This window comes from Stegastes partitus, unplaced genomic scaffold, assembly GCF_000690725.1.
Source record: "Stegastes partitus isolate 25-593 unplaced genomic scaffold, Stegastes_partitus-1.0.2 Scaffold416, whole genome shotgun sequence".
Taxonomy (NCBI): domain Eukaryota; kingdom Metazoa; phylum Chordata; class Actinopteri; family Pomacentridae; genus Stegastes; species Stegastes partitus.
Window position 1 is genome coordinate 75304 of NW_007578147.1, and position 18473 is coordinate 93776.

The 18473-nt window shown below is 41.2% G+C and overlaps 1 protein-coding gene across 1 annotated transcript in view; it reads right to left on the reverse strand.

Annotated features, from left to right (window-relative positions):
* sorcs2 (sortilin-related VPS10 domain containing receptor 2) overlaps positions 1-18473 on the reverse strand; it is a 389051-nt gene that overhangs the window by 74559 nt on the left and 296019 nt on the right. Inside the window, exon 4 of the mRNA XM_008285783.1 lies at positions 1737-1901. Coding sequence (XP_008284005.1) covers positions 1737-1901 — 165 coding nt within the window. The remainder of the gene's footprint in view (positions 1-1736; positions 1902-18473) is intronic.

The following is an 18473-nucleotide window of genomic DNA, read 5'->3' on the forward strand; positions in this document are numbered from 1 at the left end:
CTGACAGTTTTAGTTAAGGTGGGACGTCAACACAGCACCACGGTGAGGCGTCCATTTAAAATGCTGCGGCAAAAAATAATTACCAGCTGCCTTCACCAGTACAAAGTGCTCTGATGCGTTGCGTGGTATCTTTAATCATTGTTAGGCATCGCAGTGCTGTACAGTTAGGCTTGCAGTGCAACTTAGCTCATTTGGTAGAGTTTAAAGTGAGCCTCCAAATCATAATAGGAACAAAAAAAGTATATTTTCAACAGCATTTCACAACTTGACATTTACAGACTTGTAATGTATTGAAGACTTGGCTCCTATTTTTAGCCAGTTTTTAACTCGAAACAGCTGTTTTGATCAAATTCATTGCTTATACGCTGACGTTCCCAGAGAGAGGTTTGTTATAACAATGAACATGTCAATGTACAATAAAGTTGTTGTGCTCAGCTTCAGTTTTACCTCCAACCAGAGTGGATTTTATAATGTAACTAAAGCACAGCTCGATAACAACCGGTCTGATTGTCTGGCTGCTCATGTTTCTGGTCCTAATAGACTGTTGTGGTGATACTGTAATGGAAATCCCCAGCGAGCAGGTCATTTCTGTTTCATTCAATTTCATTTAAAGAGCACCAATTCACAAGACATGTCATCTCAAGGCACTTTACATAGTACTGTAATGTTCCCACAACATTGGCCAACTTTACCTACAAGTTTTAATAGCGTTTAATTGCAAAAATGAATGTTTTAATGACATTTATCGTGTCCTGAGCTACGTAACTAAGTTAACTAATACATAATGTTTTAGCTGAAACATATAGAGAATGTCATGAATGTGTTGCCAGGGCCACTGATTATGTAAAGTGGGAAAGGGAAAACATTTGAACAGAAAATTAAGTGTTTTCAGGATGTTATCAACGCCTGAGATGACAGAACATATTTAATATGTACTTACAACTTCCCAATAATGTGATATACTAACAAGGTGGAACAGTTTTCCTGCACAATTCTGAGGATGTTGTGGGAATGTTATGGAGGTAGCAAATAAAGTGGCTCTTTTATAAAACACTCCCACATCATTACATTTTACCAAAGGAAGGCCATTCTCAATGCAAAATTCAGGAATTGTTCGTTGCATAATAGCATAACAACGTTATTACCAAACATCTTCAGAATGTCCCTAGGAAACCATTATCCTGCCTTTAGGAAGAACATTTTGGAACTAAACAAAACTTCCTGCTGAAAACAGTGCTGCAGCTTTGGAGATCTTTCTCAGATCATTTTGAGATCTGCTCGCATAATCGTGTTATAATTGATGACCAAAAGCATGGCAGTGTGCCCCAGTAACAAATCATCCTAAAGACCAGAATGATTTGTGTGAATATTGACCAAAAATATATTGGAGGTAGAAGAAGCATATACAAACTTACAGAGTGTAGTTTTTCATCTAAAGTTCCCTCCTAAAGTGAGTTTGTGACATGTCATCAGAATGAAATATGTAATATTTGTTTGTTTTACTTGCATGAGAACATTTTCCCCGCAGCTGTATTGTTACATGATGAATCACATATCAAGTTTTCGTCTGAGGTCTGTTGGTATGTGCGAAAATTGAAAATTTAATGCATTGCTGCACCGACAGCAGAGATGTTTTACTGGTGTAACATCAACGCTGTCTCCTTGTTCATTCTCTCAGCTACAGACTCAGTTATTCGTTTTCATGTTTTTTCTTTCTGCAGTGCCGCAATACCCACCCTGCCCTCCTTGCAGTACGCCAGCAGCTTGTCTTCTTCCTTTGGGTGGAAGACGAGCGTTTCTGGCGTGAAGGCGATGGACTGCCGCTGGAAGGAGGAACCCTCGTCCGTGCTGATGAACAGCATCTGATCGCGTTCATTTATGGATGAGCCCACCAGCACTACCTGTAACAGAAGCAGAGGAAAGGGGGGCGGAAGAAAACAAAAGGTCAGGGGTGAGTCGGTCAAAGGGATCAAACGCATTCGTCGCTCAGTCAGCAATCTGTCGAACACATACAGAGACGCTTTTCTCCTCGTATCAATACTTGTGTATCTTAATTCCCCCGCTTGCATTGAAAAACTGATGAACATAAATGCATTCATGACCACGCATGCACATTTATTCAAGGCCGTTCGCTGGGCCACAAGAACTTTCCATCAACCTTACAGGCTGCGTAGACCGCGGCGACACTGTATTGATTATCTATTCAGAGTTTTATAGCTCATAAAGTGAAGGCATTAAACAGGGGGCACACCAGGACCTGCCAACCCACCAATCACAATTATGGTCCGGACACTCCGGAGTAAGGCGACCGATAGGGGGGGGGATCGATAGAAACTAATGAACCGGTCACGTTCATTAGGAGTTCCTGAGAGGCGGGAAGCCGTCCAATGAGGATTCCTCTGTGTTTATTATCATCACGGGGTTGTTTACGACTGATTCTTTACAGAAAGCAGTTGTTCCAGGGACCTTTCCAGCTGTGTTTTTTTTTTGGTCAACGAAATATTGAACAGCGCCTCCTCTTTCTAACCATCTGTTTTACAATGTTTTAGATTTATGGATGTGAAGCAGTAAGAAAACATTAGAGGAATAACATGAGGGGCGAGTTCAGCTTGTAATGGTTATTTAAAACACTAATTGTGCTTGTTATGCATGTGTACAAATAAGCAAGCCGGCTTATGATTCAACTCCAAAGACAGGAAGTGCAAATGCTTTCTCAATGTTTACTCTCATTTTGAAGAAATCACATAAAAAGTACAAGTTTACCAGGTTTCTCAAGGGCCAGCAGGTTTGGGGGAATCAGTCCTTAAGTATTTAAGGAAATAATTCAGTTGATTTAGAAGCCTATGGAAAAAAATGGCCCTATTTCTCCCTGATCTTGATCCTTAATAAACATATTCTTAACGAGTTTATAGTCTCTATTGCTAGATTCAAGACTCTTTGAATACAGCAAGATGTTCCTTTTGTAAATTATGGCTCCACTTAGAGTAGAACAGACAAAGCAGAGTAGACTTCAGGGCGGATAGGTCGGATTTTTTTTATGTGCAGTCTATGGTTTAAAGGCCTTTTTCTTATAAAATGAACAAAAGACAAACCCTCATGCCAAAGATAGAACAACTTGAGAAATTTGTGTCTCACTTGCCATTCAGATTAAAATCAGCTGAAAGTTATTCCCGCCTGTCCAAATCTACTTGAATACTTGAGTTTAAAGTATATATTTTGGAAGCTTTACATATTTCATCAGCTATTTTACACTTTTATTGCACAGTATTCTAAAAGTGGAACAAATGATGGAACAGTTGAGCATAAGGGTGCATTCTTGACTCTTGAAAGCAAGACTGGACAGTGGTAAGGTTTCCCCTCTTCTCAAGTTTAATACAAGTCGGTGGGTTGTTTTGGAAACTTTAAAACGTATCAACTGGATTTCTTTAACTCGATAACTTCTGATGATTACACTTTCTTGTGATATGACGCTAACATGTTATTTTAAAGGGGATTGCATTGTATCGATATAAACTTCCAACTCGAGCCATGTTTGTGGAGATCAACTCAGAGGTGTATGCAGGTCACAACGGTGATTAAATATGAAGTAGATTCTACCTTTTTTTGTTTTGACTCGCAGTGTTGGAAAGGACAAGTTGTGCACTTTTCAGCCGCTCACCACAATAAATATTTTAAGCGCAATTCATCTGAGAAGAAGTGATGTGAACCCACTGGGCTGGAAGGGTTAACCCAGCCATGTTTTCATCCAATAGATTAATTCATGGTCCAATCACAAGGTTTCTTTTCTGAGCTTATAATGGCATCAAATACTGTTTGCGATTTAAGACTGAAAGCTGGAAAACCTTGGAAATTTGGCATTAAGTCAGAACTGCTGTTGTCTCTGCTAATTTCTTCTCATTTCTAATCCTTACTCAAGAAAACATATCAGCTGTTCGCTAATGATTTTATTTGTGTGCATTTGCATAAATGACTGAAGGTAAATAGAAAATTAACATATCAACAGAAAGTTCTCAGACTTCAGCAATTGGTGAAGATTTAACACTGTTTCTGAATATCCCTCTGATGTTGTCTGTTTTTTTTATTTATTACATTAATCAGATCAAAGTAGAACAAGCAATTAACAGCAAATTAATCCTGCACTATTGTGAATACGGCAGAACTGTTGCCAAATATGAAAATTCAGTTTGTTTGTGTTTAAAGCCGGTTAATCTCGGTATTTATTGACGTATTAAATGTAATTTGTCTTTACTGTGTTTTCATCGCTAAATTCTGTCATTACTAAACACATTTCTCGTTTTCTCTTTAGTGTTATCAGATCTCACTCACAGAAGCTTGACACTTGCCTCACATTGAACTGTGAGTCATGTTTTTTTTGATTATAATACAGAAATGAAACACATTTGTATGCCTTCAGACACACATGCTTGTGAGTGAGCGCGCACACATACCGATTCTTTTTCAGTATTCTCATCATGACTGCAATTAGGCAGCGCCCGTTGCATGCCTCACATCTTTTTCCGGCTGCGCTACTTTAGAGCTGTGTGTGTGGGTGTTTTGGGTGGAACTCTTCCCTGAGCAGCATGGTCAATTAAAAGCCCAGCGCTTGTTTGGCAGTCGGAGGAAGGCCAACAAGGACGAGCAGCGGAGTGCTGAAGTCGGAAGAAAAGGATGGATGAGCGTCATTTCTCTTAATCTAATATTCTTGCTTGTTATTTATTTTTGAAAATGTTGACTGTGAATGTTTGCATCTGCACCTGGGAGCTGTCCTGGGTGTTGGCTGTTCACGGCTAATCAGATCCATGAGAAAGTGCACGCTTCGTTTGCCTCGATCAAGGGCACCTTGAGTTTTTCTCATGGATTCGGAGTTTCGACAAACGCTCCTTCAGTTATGATCCGACATTTCTATCATCTAAACTGCTGCAGGTGAAATCTGAGTAAGGGTTTAGGAAGACAACAAAGATGCCTTTAGTTACATCATCTGTGCGATATCATCCATCCATCCATCATCTATACACCACTTAATCCCAGCTGACTCAGGTTGCCAGTCCATCGCAAGACAGACAGACAACCAAGCACACTCACATTCACACCTACAGACAATTTAGAATCACCAGTGAACCTCAACATGTTTTTGGACTGTGGGAGGTAGAACCCAAAGAGCTGCACGGGGAGAACATTGTGCCATCAGTTAAATGTAAAATAATTCAAAACTGCTACACCTCTCAACAATCACATTACTTCTGAGTTGAACAGGGGAGCATGAACAACCAAAAATTTCACAAAGACTATAATGAAAACACAGGCCTGAAAGTCAAAACTCAGTGCAACAAAAGTGAATGCACCTGTGATCACGCACACAAAATTGAATATAACTGTGATTTCCAGTAGTTGCATCAACATGGTAATGAAGTGAACTTTCTCAACTTTGGACCTACAGGTTGCAAGTCTGCATCATGGCTCCCAAAATATCAGACAAACTGAAAATTTTGATGGTGAGACTCAACGACTAACTAAAACCCATTGCCCGATAGCGCTGTTTGTGCAATGTAGCTCTGAAAAAACAGCCAGACAAATGCTTCAGACTTGGAAAAGCAAGGGTTATCAATGCAAATTGGAGTTTGAGTGACAACAGTATGAAAGAGATTACATAATGCAAACCTCTGTGGATGGTGTCCAAAAAAAACTTGCTGTTTACAACAAAACCATAAAATGGAAGAAAATAAAAAGAAGTCTGGTGGATGTTGGGAGCATATTCTTGGATCTGATGGTGTCCAGCATGTTTACCACAATGACAGCATAGTCCTAAGAGTGAAGCACGGAGGTCTGAGTGTGATAATACTCCAAGGTGCTGGATTGATGACATTTATGGCTTTCACCACCTGTTGATATACTCAAATACTAAACAACAAGAGGACTCCCAGTCTCCAGAAGCTTGGCAGAAAAAAAAAAAGCCAACAATAAAAAAAAAACAAAAAAAAAGTTAAAAAAAAAAAAAAAAAAAGAAAACTGTGGCCTGGCCAAGTGTGCCAACTGACTTGAATCCAACCAGGTAGAGCAACACAACCCCTCAGGCGAAGAACACCTGACAAAAATAGTCTATGAAGAATCTCTCCAGAATTGAAGGATTCCTCAATGCCGTGGAGGAGTTAAAAAAAGTAAAGGTGGACACAAAAAGTACTGAAAAAATACAAGATTTCAATCTAAGCAATGTGAACTGACTTCTGTTGCATTAAGTTCCTGCTGCTGGGCCTGTATTTTTATTAAAGTAAATCCAGACAGTTTCTCATTTCACATCCTGACAAATACCCTCCTGTTCTACTCAGGAGCAACGCAGTTATGTTAAGGTGATACAATTTGGAATCATTTGACATTTAATGATATTCCACAAGTGTTGTATACTGTACATGTCACAGTAAACTCTTCTGGTTTCTACCCCCAACTAGACCCCCTCATTCTGATGCGCATGTCTCACTGTGGTTTTTGCTTCACATCCCTGTGGGGCTGAAGCATCAATCAGGTCAGCCTGCCTCTGCCAATATGTCTCTATTTAAAGGACATCACTCAGTTAAAGCTAGTCGAGCTGTGACAGCTGGACATCCTCAGCACACACTCCTTCCCCCACACACGGATCAGATGACCAAACACTGAGAGAAAATGAACAAGGAATGCCTGAAAAACCCCAACGTGGCTCAGTTTTTGCAGCATGAATTTGAGTTCAATCTTCATTTTTTAAGCTTGAACAATGATGGAGAAGTCATGTGTGTGTCTCTGTAATATTAAACTAGACCCACTGACCCAGCATGAAATGGATAAATAGCTTTTAGTTTCATTTTGAGTACAGCAGTTAAAGCAAGAAAACACTATCTTGAGGGCATCTATTGAGTACACTGAGGTCATGTTCTTGATATATTATCCATTTTGTTGTGAGGATTTTGTGGTATTAGCAATGATGGAATGCTAAGTTGTATTCATATTTATACAATGCACAGCACCAAGGTTTTCTTTATAATTTCATCATTCATTTAAATACGATCACTTTGCAGTTCGTGAACTTCGAGGCGTTCGAAAATATCGACTTTAACAAGCGAGGCTAAGGAGGGTAAAATGCTTTTTGACTGCATTATGGGAAATGCAGAAAGAGTATTTTGAAACCTATTAGGGAGCACATTATGGACCAGGAATCTGGATATGTTAGCTGCTGCTACTTCATTTTGAACATTTTTCTTGTAATCTGTACCGCCCAACCCCTCGACCAGCTTTATGGAGGTGCAACACTAAACCACTTAAGAAACCTTCGAAGCCATTTCATTGGGTTTTATAATTCGGTTGAGGGACCTCAGCTCAAAGCAATGTCAGTTCATTCACAAACCAAAGCCCGCAAAGATCAACCTTTTCTTTGGTGCACTCTCTGCACTAAAGGGTTTGCATGGGCGTAATGATAAAATGCTCTTTCCCAACTTTTTTTGATTTGTGACCTTTTAAAGCCAAGCAATGGCTATTTGTCCCCCCCTGCCCTCCTTCACATTATCTCCTTTCACTAGTTTTTAGAAGCCTGGAGGGAAAACTCCCCAATATTTCAAGAGAAAAGGACAAAGATGAGTCAGTCAGTCACAATACGAGGCTTTAAGATAATTTTGTACAGCACTCTTCTTCTTTCCTAACTACTTTAACATCTTGTAACCCCTAAGATTTATGGAGTGTCCTCTTCTTGGGCTCTGACTTCACTTTCACAACTCACTGAAAGACAGAACAGTTCAAAATGAATCCTGTTATTGCTTTATCTTCCAAGACAGGTGAATCCAGACAAATATTGAGATGTTTTATTGATCTGAACCATTCAAATAATTCAAAAGAAAACGCAGACAGGTTTGTAAAAGGATAAAAGCTTCTCCGACTCCCCCACTGATGCGCTCACGGTCTCCTGACGCAGTAACACAACCTGCCAACAAGTGGCACTCTTGTCAAACTGTACACGAGTAAGCGTGCCTTCAAGCCTTCATACTGAAGATGAAACTGAGCTCGATTCACCAAGAGAAGACTGTTAACTTTTTGGGACAGCTGCCAAAGTGAGGATTGGGGGTGGGCAGACAGACACTACAACTCCTCTCCTGTAGCACAAGTTATGATCCTCAACAATCAAAGGACTTTGATACATTCTTCCTTCATAACGATTTCCTCTGAGTAATAACTCAAGCTTTGGGAAGCACAGTGCCGCTATTGTGCGCGGCAGATAAAAGCAGGCTCTAAACTTCCTGTGTCTGCTCTGGAGACTGTTGGGGTGTGACACATTAAGGGGACTTATGGAAACAAAACTCCTCTCTTTTTAATTTGCAAAAGGGCTTAAACGGCAGTGTGTGCAGAGTGCATGCACAATCCATGCCCTGTTTGATAATCTTTCAATCACAGTCAATCTGACAGAGGGAACTGATCGCCGAGGTCCCGCTGTGTTGACACACATCAGAGGGTATCAGCGCCATAATCTATTATAAAACAATCTACTTAGCAGCTTAAAATAGCTTATGGAGGAGTGCTGTCGTGCGGTTGGAGCATGAACAACATGATCTTGGGGCCAGAGAATAAGAACGTACATTATCTCTGCATTGCATGTCTTTAGCTGTTAAATGGTTCTAATACTGCAGCTGAGAATGGAGAAAGCTTGTAGATGATAGACACACGTGTAGCAGCATCTCAAACACACCTGGAGAGGATAAAATATGTACACACTGCACATGTGCACACCAAAACAGCATGGGTGCATACAGGGCACCGACTTAACAGGTGATAACACGTGAGGTTATTTTGTTCACTACAACTTTGGTCTTATCTCTACGGGCCGACAGCAACAATAACAGCATTCATCAAGTACGTGCATGAGCTAGTTGTTGTTGAGGTCTGTGGATCTGGGTGTGTTTCCAAAAAGCAAAGCAGTCCGACAGGTTTAAACAAAATTCTAGGTTAGCCAGTTATCTGAAAGAGAAAATAAACACAAATATTTTCCAGACTGTCAGTTTACAGACTAACTTTCTGCTCCAGTGTTAAACTCTTGAACTTAACTACTGTTTTAAACTTTACTAGATAAAAAAACTTCTTTTGCTCCACATTTTTAATTTTTTTTTTCTTTTATCGGTGTGAAAAGGATGGAGGTGTCTTACTCAGGCTATTAGAACACCTGACAGGTGAAGTAAATGACACTGATCATCTCATTAGAATGCAATGTTCTGCTGGGAAACCTTGCATCCTGGCATTCATGTCAATGTGGATTTCTTAGGCGGCTTTCCACTGCAGGAACTCAGGGCAAACACAAGTTGGAACAAACATTTTACAAGAATCAGCCATTTCAACCTTTCTTTTTTTGACATCCAACAGCTTTGACCACTACATTAGCTAATCACCCTAGAGTAGGAACTTTTTTCTCATCCAAAAAAGACCCTAAAAGAGGTTCTATAGGGTCAGTTCTTGTGGTCAGAAGACATACAATGATTTGAGCCACCCTAAAATGACCCACAAGTTCCTGCAGTGGAAATGGGCTTGTTGTTCCAGACCAAGCACACACTCTCATGGCAACGGTACCCTCCAATGCATTGTCCTGACTCCCCCGGCAGGACACAAAAACTGCTCAAGGAACACGACAAAAGAACTCAAGGCATGGAACTTGCCTCCGAACTCCAAATCCGGTCAAGCATCCACAGGAAGTGCTGGAGCCAATCATCCTCAGAAGCCCTACCTCGCAACCCCCAGAATCCATGCCGGACACCACGGAACATCCCTAAAGGTTCCTCGTCCATGCTCAATAGATCTAAGCCACCTGCCTACACAATATTTAACAGGCATTTTTAAGGTTGTGGCTAGTCGGTGTAGTAGGTCATTAGTTAGAGATGTCACTTGTCCATAGTTACTCGACTGTGTGTATTCTTACTACTGTTGCGAGCAAAGATGAGTCAATTTTTCTTCAGGTTAGCCAGGAAATTGTGATAGTATTGAGAAGATAATTACAAACTAATGACTTCTCCTATTGGCGACCCTGTTTTGGGGGATGATACTGAGCAATAAGGAAGATGCATCTCAGACAGACCACATCATGTTCAAGGTAATTACCTCTGAATAACCTTTAAATATATAACATTTACTATTCACCTTTGCTTCATGCTACTTACTCATGGCCCATTAGCAAATGTGCCTGCTCTCAGCCAATGGCTCAGGTGTTGGAAACCTTGTTTACAAGCTGATACTTAGACCCTGTTCAGAATATCCACTTACCCACTGTATAGTCTATTATACAGAGAATCAGTCATTCTGTAGTGCTTCGAAAGTTGTTAATTTCAATCTCTGTCTACTGTCCAACACATTCATCATAAGGCACACCAAAATAATGCATTGCAGACCATAATGCATTGCAGCCTATCTCTTTCCAGTAGTCATGTCAAACTCATCTGCTGAAATTAAAAAGGCAAAACATTGTGTAATTTTAACAAAGCAAACTTTATAATTAGAGACGATGTCAACACGCTGTATATACACAATATAGGTCGATCGCTGCTAACACTGAATGAAATCATCTTGCGTACACTAGAGGTTAGGTGTGTCCTTGCTCGATGAAAGTGCCAAAAAAAACTGCAACCTTGTGGTGTCCGCCGCCTCAAATGTAGTGCAGATGTTTTGACGTTTGTTTATGTGATAATTATGAATATCTGGCACATAATTATTGAGCAGTGTTTAATCCCACTGGTGTGCGAAATGTATCGACAGCTGTCTGCTTTTATCCCCCAGCGAGTCTTCTAAGTAGCAACAGAGTGAGGGGGCGGACCAATGGACAATCCAGGTCTAGAGTTGCTGCCGTGCTCACAGATCACTACATTTACTCCGGTGAGTCCACTGTTGCCATAACTAATAGAGAAAACGCTACAAAAATAAGGCCCAAGTTGTAATAAATCAGAATTGCCCTTGCCATGGACGGCCTACGCACATAAACAGACACATACACATGCATATCGGTGGCTGCTTACAGCGAGCGGCTCCCAGCACAATTGCTTTCCACTCAATTACATATGTAAATTGCTTGGGTCCTGGTTTCCACTGGGAGAGAGGGCCCCGTGTGACGACAGCTCATTGAGCCGTGCTCTGTTGGGAATTAAGACCTGGGAGAGCTGGAGCAGCATGGGTGCCCAGAGAACAAGGCCAGACAGCATAAGAAGTTCGATGGGATGCTTAGTTAGACTTTCATAGGATTGGGTATCAGACCTCTGCACTTTTTGGTGATGTGTCTGTAGGCGTCAGGTATATTTTTAATTTCATTTGCTTAATCTTTGATTAGATGGCTCTTAGTTTTCGTGACACATCTGTGATTTTAGTCCTTCAGATAGAAACTTACACCTTCAGCATTTATGTTTGAAACATAGATGGATGTATATTCTGATCAGACAGACTTTTTTTTTAAGCTCTCACATGCATCTTTATAAGATTCTTGTTGCATCTGTATTTTCATTTGCTGTAAGGTTTCTCTGAACAGCTTTTTAGTGCACGAAGGACTGTTTTATAACAGCAAGTGTAAGGGTCCTCCTCAGGCTCTCAACTGACAAAGATTCCTGCCAGATAAGAACCTTGCTTCATTCAGTTCTGATCATTTTACAGAGATGCAGTTTGCTTTACATCGCCACGCTGCAGTGGTTTGCGTAACCGCCAAACAGGGACGTCATTTGAATAAATAAAAGAGGCAAATACTGATTGAAAACCTTCAGTGATCTGCTCTTGGTAGAGGATTTGGAAAAAGAAGCTGGAGGGCCCCTATTTAATTCTATGTTTGAACGGCTGAGGCTGCAAGAGTTCTTTGTCGGATTGACAACGTAGAAAATTATTTATTTTAACTTGTCCAGAAGACAAAAGTAGCCATGTTGCATCAAAATACTTTTTGTTGAATTCAACCTTAAATCTTAGTAGATCTGGAACGAGCTACTAAATGGTCTTGAGGTCAAACTCTACTTGTGGTTAGACTGAATATCAATCATGACATGTTTTAGGGAAGGGATTTCTATGATGGTATTTGCCTTTATATTTACACCTACAACTTCCTGACTTAAAAAACATCTGCGCATGTGGTAAGATAATTCCACTTGTTTCCAAGAGAGTCTCACGTCAACTTTGTCGCTATCTCCAATCAAATCAGACTGAGCCCGGTATAAACAAAATGTCACTGGATTAAGTTTAATCCCTCAAACAAGACGATTTTCAGTGATTGTTGCATTTCTTCCCTCTGCTCAATAAAAATCAATTTCAGATCCACAGACCAAACAGAAACAACTCGCTCAGAACCTCCCCCCCCTGCTGCACCTCACCACCGTCCTCCATCACCTCACAGTCACACCTCCCTGAAGGGTGAGGTGAGAAATGGTGCGAGTTTGGTCGGAGAGGAGGTTCAGGAAAGCAAACATGGGCAACACGTTGTTCTGCGAGGCGTCAGATAGAGGGAGGTGAGAGGTCTGAGAGCGCTTTCGCCCACAGTGGCGACAGTGCAAATGCATTAGCTGGAGGTGTTCTCGTGCATTATACATATTAACTTCCTCCCCGGCTGCTGCGTTTGTATTACACTGGAGGTGACGGGCAAACACGAGCGGCTCTGGCAAAATCCCACACCTTGGCTCGACTTCAGAGGAAAACACCGATGCACGAGAAAAGACTCTAAAGGAGGTCAACTTTTACACATGACCCCGAGCAAAATGCTAATTAAAGATTAAGCATTTATTGTGAACGAGACACACCCGTGCTCTTTTTTGTGCAGCCAGTTTAGCAAATTCATTATTTTAAAATGTTACAAACTGTGTCCATTACCATTGCTTTTGTAGCTTGGATATGGGTGTTATTTCCCATACACACAAAGAAAGCATATTTTAACCAATTTAAATTAAGCTAAAGTGAAAGAAAGAGACAGAGACATACAGAGTGGATGTGTGGTAATGCCGAGACTGACAGCGAGGACAGATACAGTCAAGAATGTAGTGGCTTTTTATGTGTGTGTGTGGTACGTAACTGCCTGTCCCAGATTCAGCCCTGTTATCTGCTAGCTACTCCCTCCATCTGAAGCCTCCCAGAGCGCAGAGATTGTGACTGACAAGGGCTTGGATACACTCTCCCCTCTCTTTGTGTCTTTTTTTTTTATTTTCTTCAGCCACTGTTCGCCGGTAGCTTCTGCTTGAATTTCAAATACAAATGCATATGAGGTGATTTTTCTTGGCTATGTTAAACACACAGGTTTCCCAAATCATAGAGAAGTAAAGACATTAAGTAGTCAGCCTTACAAAAGACAATGAGCAAGGAAACAATGCTCTCTCTCTTTTTTTTTTTTTTGGCAGATTACACCCCTCCCACCTCCCAGTCCCCCAAAAATCATTGTCTCCGAATGCAGACGCTGCACTTGCCTTTGCCTTTTGGACAATTCTGAAGGGAATGCACCCCAAAGACATTGTCTAGGAATCAAATGCACTCTTTTGGCTCTCCTATATATTTAAATGAACCAACTCTTGTCTATAAGTGAATGTGAAACTTCAATCATGAGGTTGGAACTGGTAGTTTCTCAAAGTAAAGAATACCTAAAGACATATGCGCTACCTTTGATCACGAGATTGTACGCCACCTTTACAAGACATTCATGTTTTCAGGTGTGCAAATCCAAAGTTCTTCTTCCAATGTAATGTATCATATGTTTTCAGTATGTAGAAGCAACGAACCGGCTCTAATCTGACCAACAGATATTACTAGATTATGAACAGCTGAATGTTCATTACGCTAACTGCTTCTTTAACTTTTCTGTTACGATCCATATCAATAAACCTATTCCACAGCCTGCTTAGTGACACAAACCTCCCACCTAACTTCACTCCATGACTCCTGTTGTGAAGCATCTATAAACACCTCGGAAATTTCAGAAGGCCTGGTTAGGGATTGAATCACACATAAGCTTTAGATAAAGCCACCCTTAATGAGGGGTTTATTGCATAACTTTATAGGTGGGTTACGAAAGAAAAATAACATTTGAGTTGCCCCGTTGTGGAACATCCATCCATTTTCCATCCATTTTCTATACACCGCTTAATCCTCATTAGGGTCGCGGGGGGGCTGGAGCCTATCCCAGCCGACTTAGGGCGAAGGCAGGAGATACCCTGGACAGGTCGCCAGCCGTTGTGGAACATCCCTGGCATTTTTCACCTTCCAACACATCCTTGTTTTTACTCTTCAGTTTGACCACTCGCCCAACCTGAATTGACGGCGTTCACAACCTGTAGTATATCATAATTGACGACATCTGATGCTGCATCTTGGACATATTACAACATCCTACCAAAGAGACTGGCCAGACAGAGTTTTTTTTAACTTTCTTTCCCATCCTGTAACAAAATCCACCGACCTATTGATCTATAATGTTGACCAAAAGGATCTGTAAGTGCTCTCGACAAACATAACAAAATGAATGACAGGCTAAAGGAGAGACAACTCATACTGGGCTCCTGGCGCGACCAACAGACGGGTCTTTCTTTCAATTTTAGCTGTTTGCGAACACAAGCCAGCCAGTATCATTCCATTTGTTTTCTTTCTTGTTTCTGGTGTGCCCCAGGCACTTCCTTCCAGATGGTACATCACACAGGTTGTGTGATGCTAAGTCACGGCATGAATTTATGTCTTTTTCTAATCTGGCACCAACTTATCGGACCAAAGCTGCTGACTTGATGTACTATTAGGAGAACTACTTTATTGCTCTCATAACTTTCACCCAAAGGTTCTTCCTATTAATAGCATACAACTGACTAGTAAATGATCAACCATAAATGAAACCATTAATTATAACTTAAAAACCCTTCGTAAAATCTCTTTTCCGATGTGATTACTGACAAGGGAACCTTTTCCTTTTTGATACTCAGAATCAATCTCGCATAACTAGAATGTATCGCTTTCTCCTTCACCGTCTCTTCTCCTTGATCTTTTTCTTCGCTTCTTTACATTTTCTCTGACTGCCTGATGTTTGGTGTGCCTCAGCTGTCTCCTGCCTTTCTCTATCACTCTACCTCTCACTGATGGATCTCTCTATCTCCATCGCTCTCCCGGTATCTCCTGCTCCCTCCGAGTCTCTGTGTAGCTGTCGATGATAGACGGCGGGTCTAAGCTCTCTATTAGGGGTTGGAGACAATGATCAAACCTCGGGAAAGCTCTCTCTCTCTCTCTCTCCTTTTTTAATTACATTCTTCTGTCAAGTAAAAAGTGGAGAAGCAAGTGAGAGGGAGGAGAGGAAGAGAGGAACCTCTGAGCAATTATTCTAGACTTAATTACATAAAGTTGAAAAAACCCGAACCTCCCTGCCTGAAGCTGTGCGAGTGTGGGGGAAGTAGCGCTCCACTATATAGGTCTGCACCTGAAAGACTTCCCTCTGTTACTGATGACTGCCATTCAGGTGTCACCCGCCTACACATGGACACCACCGGGAGTTCTCATCTCCATGACAACTTTATTCTGGCAATGGGAAACAGTGTTATAATGCCAACGCAATAAACAACAAGTGATATGAATTCAAATTGAGAAGCTGCATTGTATTTATTCATAGATGAATGCCAGTTTCTGATTTCAGGTTATTATAGAATCAAAAGGTTTCCTATAACTAACAGACTGGTAGAGTCACCCAATCCAAAGTCACATTTTGTGTTATGTGGCAGGTATTGATTAGTTATGTATACTAAAACTGTCTGGGTGCACGATTCAAATCGTTTGCAGGTTGCTAGTCCCGAGGTTGTTGTTTCCTGTAGCGAAGTGGATTCTAAAAATGGTGACATGTAGGTAGAGGAAGGGGCGGAGAAAGCTGTGTGAAATACGCCGCCAGTGGCAGCCTTATACCCACAATCTACATCCGGAGGCCACACACTTAATTATGCCACTTTAAACCTTGACACAATTTAAATGAGTGAGTTATATAAAAAAATTCTGTACAGTTGTCATAGCTACAGAGATCAAACCCATAATTTGTACCAGGAAACAGGTATATTTCTGTTAAAAAGTTGGTCATTTCACTAGTGGGGTTTATGGGGAGTGACTCCTTTTTTGGGCTGCAAGGAGTCTCTATGGTTAGCACGGTTGCCTCGGACCGAGAAGGTCACCAGTCCCGTCCCGGTGAGGACACCCAGGGGCTTTCTGTGTGGAGTTTGCATGTTCTCCCCGTGCAGCGTGGGTTCTCTCCAAGTTCTCCAGCTTCCTCCCACACAGTCCAAAAACATGTTGAGATTAATTGGTGATTCTAAATTGTCCGTAGGTGTGAATGTGAGTGTGCTTGGTTGTCTGTCTCTAAGTGTGGCCCTGTGATAGACTGGTGACCTGTCCAGGGTGTGTACAGATAATGGATGGATGGATGGATGGAAGGATGGATGGGTGGATGGACTTCTTTTTGGATTGAGCCTCAAGTGGCCATTTGAGGAACTGCAATTTTTCCCACTTTAGCATCTGCTTCAAAAGCCTCTTCCTATTTAGCATTATGTTGCCTAACACCAAAAATGACAGAAATTATGCAGGAAAGCAAAATCTAAATAATCCTTGTGTGAAAAATAACGACTGATTAAGTTTGATCCTGGCAGAGCTAAACTACCTGATGCAACTTGCATGAATGCTTTAGGTGTCTGGTTGTCTTGTTACAAAATATGACATAGTACATACTTTCATTTGAATATCTGTTGAGCCCAAGAACATTTAAGTCCCCAAGCATTCTGATCAGATGGTCAAATCCTCTACATTGGCTCTGCTTTGCAGTGTTCCTACACAGCACACTCTCAGCTCCTCGCGCTATGAGCCCATACACTGTCTAGGAAACATTTCATCTATTTATAGCCACAATCTCATTTCACTGAGTGAATTCATGTGGTATGGGAATGCAGAAAACGTGCAGGTCTCATATTTGGCACCTAGGAACTGTCATTGTGATTCTCTACAAGGATGTAGCTCAGTCATTTAGGGATTGTGGAGTGACAACAACACCATATTTAAATTGTGTTTATTTGCAGATGCTTTGGCCCCAAATGATTTATTTTGTTAAAAACATTTTCAGACCAGTCTTATAATGTGCTGATTATCTTGTTGAAAGCATTCTGGGGTTCAGTGCTTGTCAGTGCGTGAGGTTTCTAAAGTTGCTAAAACAGCACCAACTGATGCAGCAGTTGGATCATATGCGTAGCTTTCAGGAACACAGGGGAGCAGCAGACATGGGGGAAGCATGGACTTCCAGAATATACCGTCACATTGCAAGGTCTGCTGGATATATGTTGCAGCAAACTTTGTGTCATGTTTCCAGAAAGTGTAGATTCATTGTTAAATCACAAGCCTCATCTGAACTCAGCTGCAAGATACAATTGATGTAATTCAGTTGTGTTTATATAGCACCAGTTCAAAACATTAGCTACTATGTGAAGGACACGTCATGTAGCAAGGTCAAAACTAACAGTACTGCATTATGGAGGAAAAACAAATAAAAAATCCCAATGAATTGAGCTTAATGATACAATGGCTGCTCAAGTGCCAAAAAGAAGTGGCCAGAGAAAGAAAAACACTTATGAAGAGAAGAAGTAGTGAACCACTTATATGGAGTAGAATAGGAACTCCTGGGCCTCTCCCTGAAGTCAGCCCCCAGCTCCTGTTGGCCGACCCAACATAAGCACTTTGGCTACCTCGGAATCATTTCCATATGATTTAAGAATATGAAATAAGATGGTACAAAAATAATACGATTTTTATTCCATCCATCCATTATCTATACACCGCTTAATCCTCATTAGGGTTGCGAGGGGCTGGAGTCTATCCCAGCCGACTTAGGGTGAAGGCAGGAGACACCCTGGACAGGTCACCAGTCTGTCACAGGGCCACACTTAGAGACAGACAACCAAGCACACTCACATTCACACCTACAGACAATTTAGAATCACCAATTAACCTCAACATGTTTTTGGACCGTGTGGGAGGAAGCCGGAGAACCCGGAGAGAACCCACACTGCACGGGGAGAACATGCAAACTCCACGCAGAAAGATTCCGGTGCCCCCACCGGGACGCGAACCGGCAACCTTCTTGCTGCGAGGCAACAGTGCTACCAACTGCGCCACCTTGCAGCCCAATACAATTTTTAAAATGCTCTAAATTGTGCTAAAACACAAACATGGTATGAATTCCACAAAGCAAAATGAGACAAACACACTCTGTATGTTGTAAGTACAGTAATGTAGGCATATTTTCAAAGTTTCTAAAATATAAACCAACAGTTTCAACACATTTTATGTATTTGGAATCCTTCAGCAGCTTATTGTTTGCTGCCGTTCAACCATCAAATCATTCAACAATTGAGAAATCTTTGATTGCGTCCATTTAAGAAATCTGGACTTTTTGGCACTGCAAAGTTACGTACTCAAACCAATTTTATAAGAAAATTTGTTCCTCCATTATCTATTGGGCATGGATTCATCAT